This window comes from Penaeus monodon, chromosome 19 (genome assembly GCF_015228065.2).
Source record: "Penaeus monodon isolate SGIC_2016 chromosome 19, NSTDA_Pmon_1, whole genome shotgun sequence".
NCBI classification, from domain to species: Eukaryota; Metazoa; Arthropoda; class Malacostraca; order Decapoda; family Penaeidae; genus Penaeus; species Penaeus monodon.
The window spans coordinates 13190011-13191066 of record NC_051404.1 but is presented as its reverse complement, the minus strand read 5'-3'; the positions used below and the strand labels follow the sequence as shown (position 1 = coordinate 13191066).

Here is a 1056-nt window from a genome sequence, read left to right as displayed (position 1 = left end):
GGAACCGGATCATGCACACGGCCACCAACTACTACCTGTTCAGCATGGCCATCAGCGACCTGCTACTCCTGGCCTTCGGCATGCCCGACGAAATCCAGCTGCTGTGGATGGGGCAGCCCTACATCTTCGGTGAGGAGTTCTGCTTCATCCGGGGCTTCACCGCCGAGATCTCCACCAACGCCTCCATCCTCACCATCGCCGCCTTCACGGTCGAGCGCTACATCGGCATCTGCCATCCCCTGCGCTCGCATACCATGTCCCAGCTGGGCCGCGTCATCCGCTTCATTGCCATCATCTGGGTGGTGGCGACGGCGTGTGCCGTGCCCATCGCCATCCAGTACGGCATCGTGTACAAGGAGGACGGGATGGGCAAGAAGGACCTGAGCACAGCCTCGTGCGTGATCAAGAACCGGCTTCGGATGGTGTTCGAGATCTCGAGCGTCCTCTTCTTCGTGGCGCCGATGCTGCTCATTATCGTGCTGTACGTGTTCATCGCCATCCAGCTGAAGCGGTCGGCCCGCCTGGCCCGCAACGTGCCCTCCCTCAGCTCTCACAGCTGCTCCACCAACGACGGCTCCAGGAACAAGAGTGTCATCAAGATGCTGGGTGAGTCTCGCGTCGGGCTCGCGCCCTCTAAGCTATGCCGAAAGTTGGGCGGGAAATAGTTTAGTCCAGCGCTGATATATTGTTTTTAAACTTTGGGGTAACGTATTGCGTTAGTTCTTGATAAAGCTGCCTGCACTTTGAAGAGGTATGACAGGCTTGATTTCTATTTTCTCTTGTATATTTAAATTTACTATAGTTATCTGAAAATATCACCATCTGATTTTATTTTTAATCTATAGATGTTATATACATTTCCCATTAGCCATCTACACCAAAAGACAAACTTATTTCTTTTGTGATCGATTTACCACAAACTATCTTGAAGTCACAAACCAGCTCCTTCAACTTCATAAATTTTCAAACATAAATCGAAATTTCTTGCCTATAAGCTTCATCTGCCCGGTAATTGATCACAGCTGGCTCTGATATTTCCAACAAACTACTGATACT

General features: G+C 50.7%; 1 protein-coding gene across 1 annotated transcript in view; it reads left to right on the top strand.

The window, feature by feature from the left end:
- Positions 1-6: 6 nt before the first annotated feature.
- LOC119585455 (pyrokinin-1 receptor-like) overlaps positions 7-1056 on the top strand; it is a 9802-nt gene continuing 8752 nt past the window's right edge. The window contains exon 1 of the mRNA XM_037934104.1: positions 7-606. Within this exon, the coding sequence (XP_037790032.1) occupies positions 12-606 (595 nt within the window). The 5' untranslated portion in view covers positions 7-11. The remainder of the gene's footprint in view (positions 607-1056) is intronic.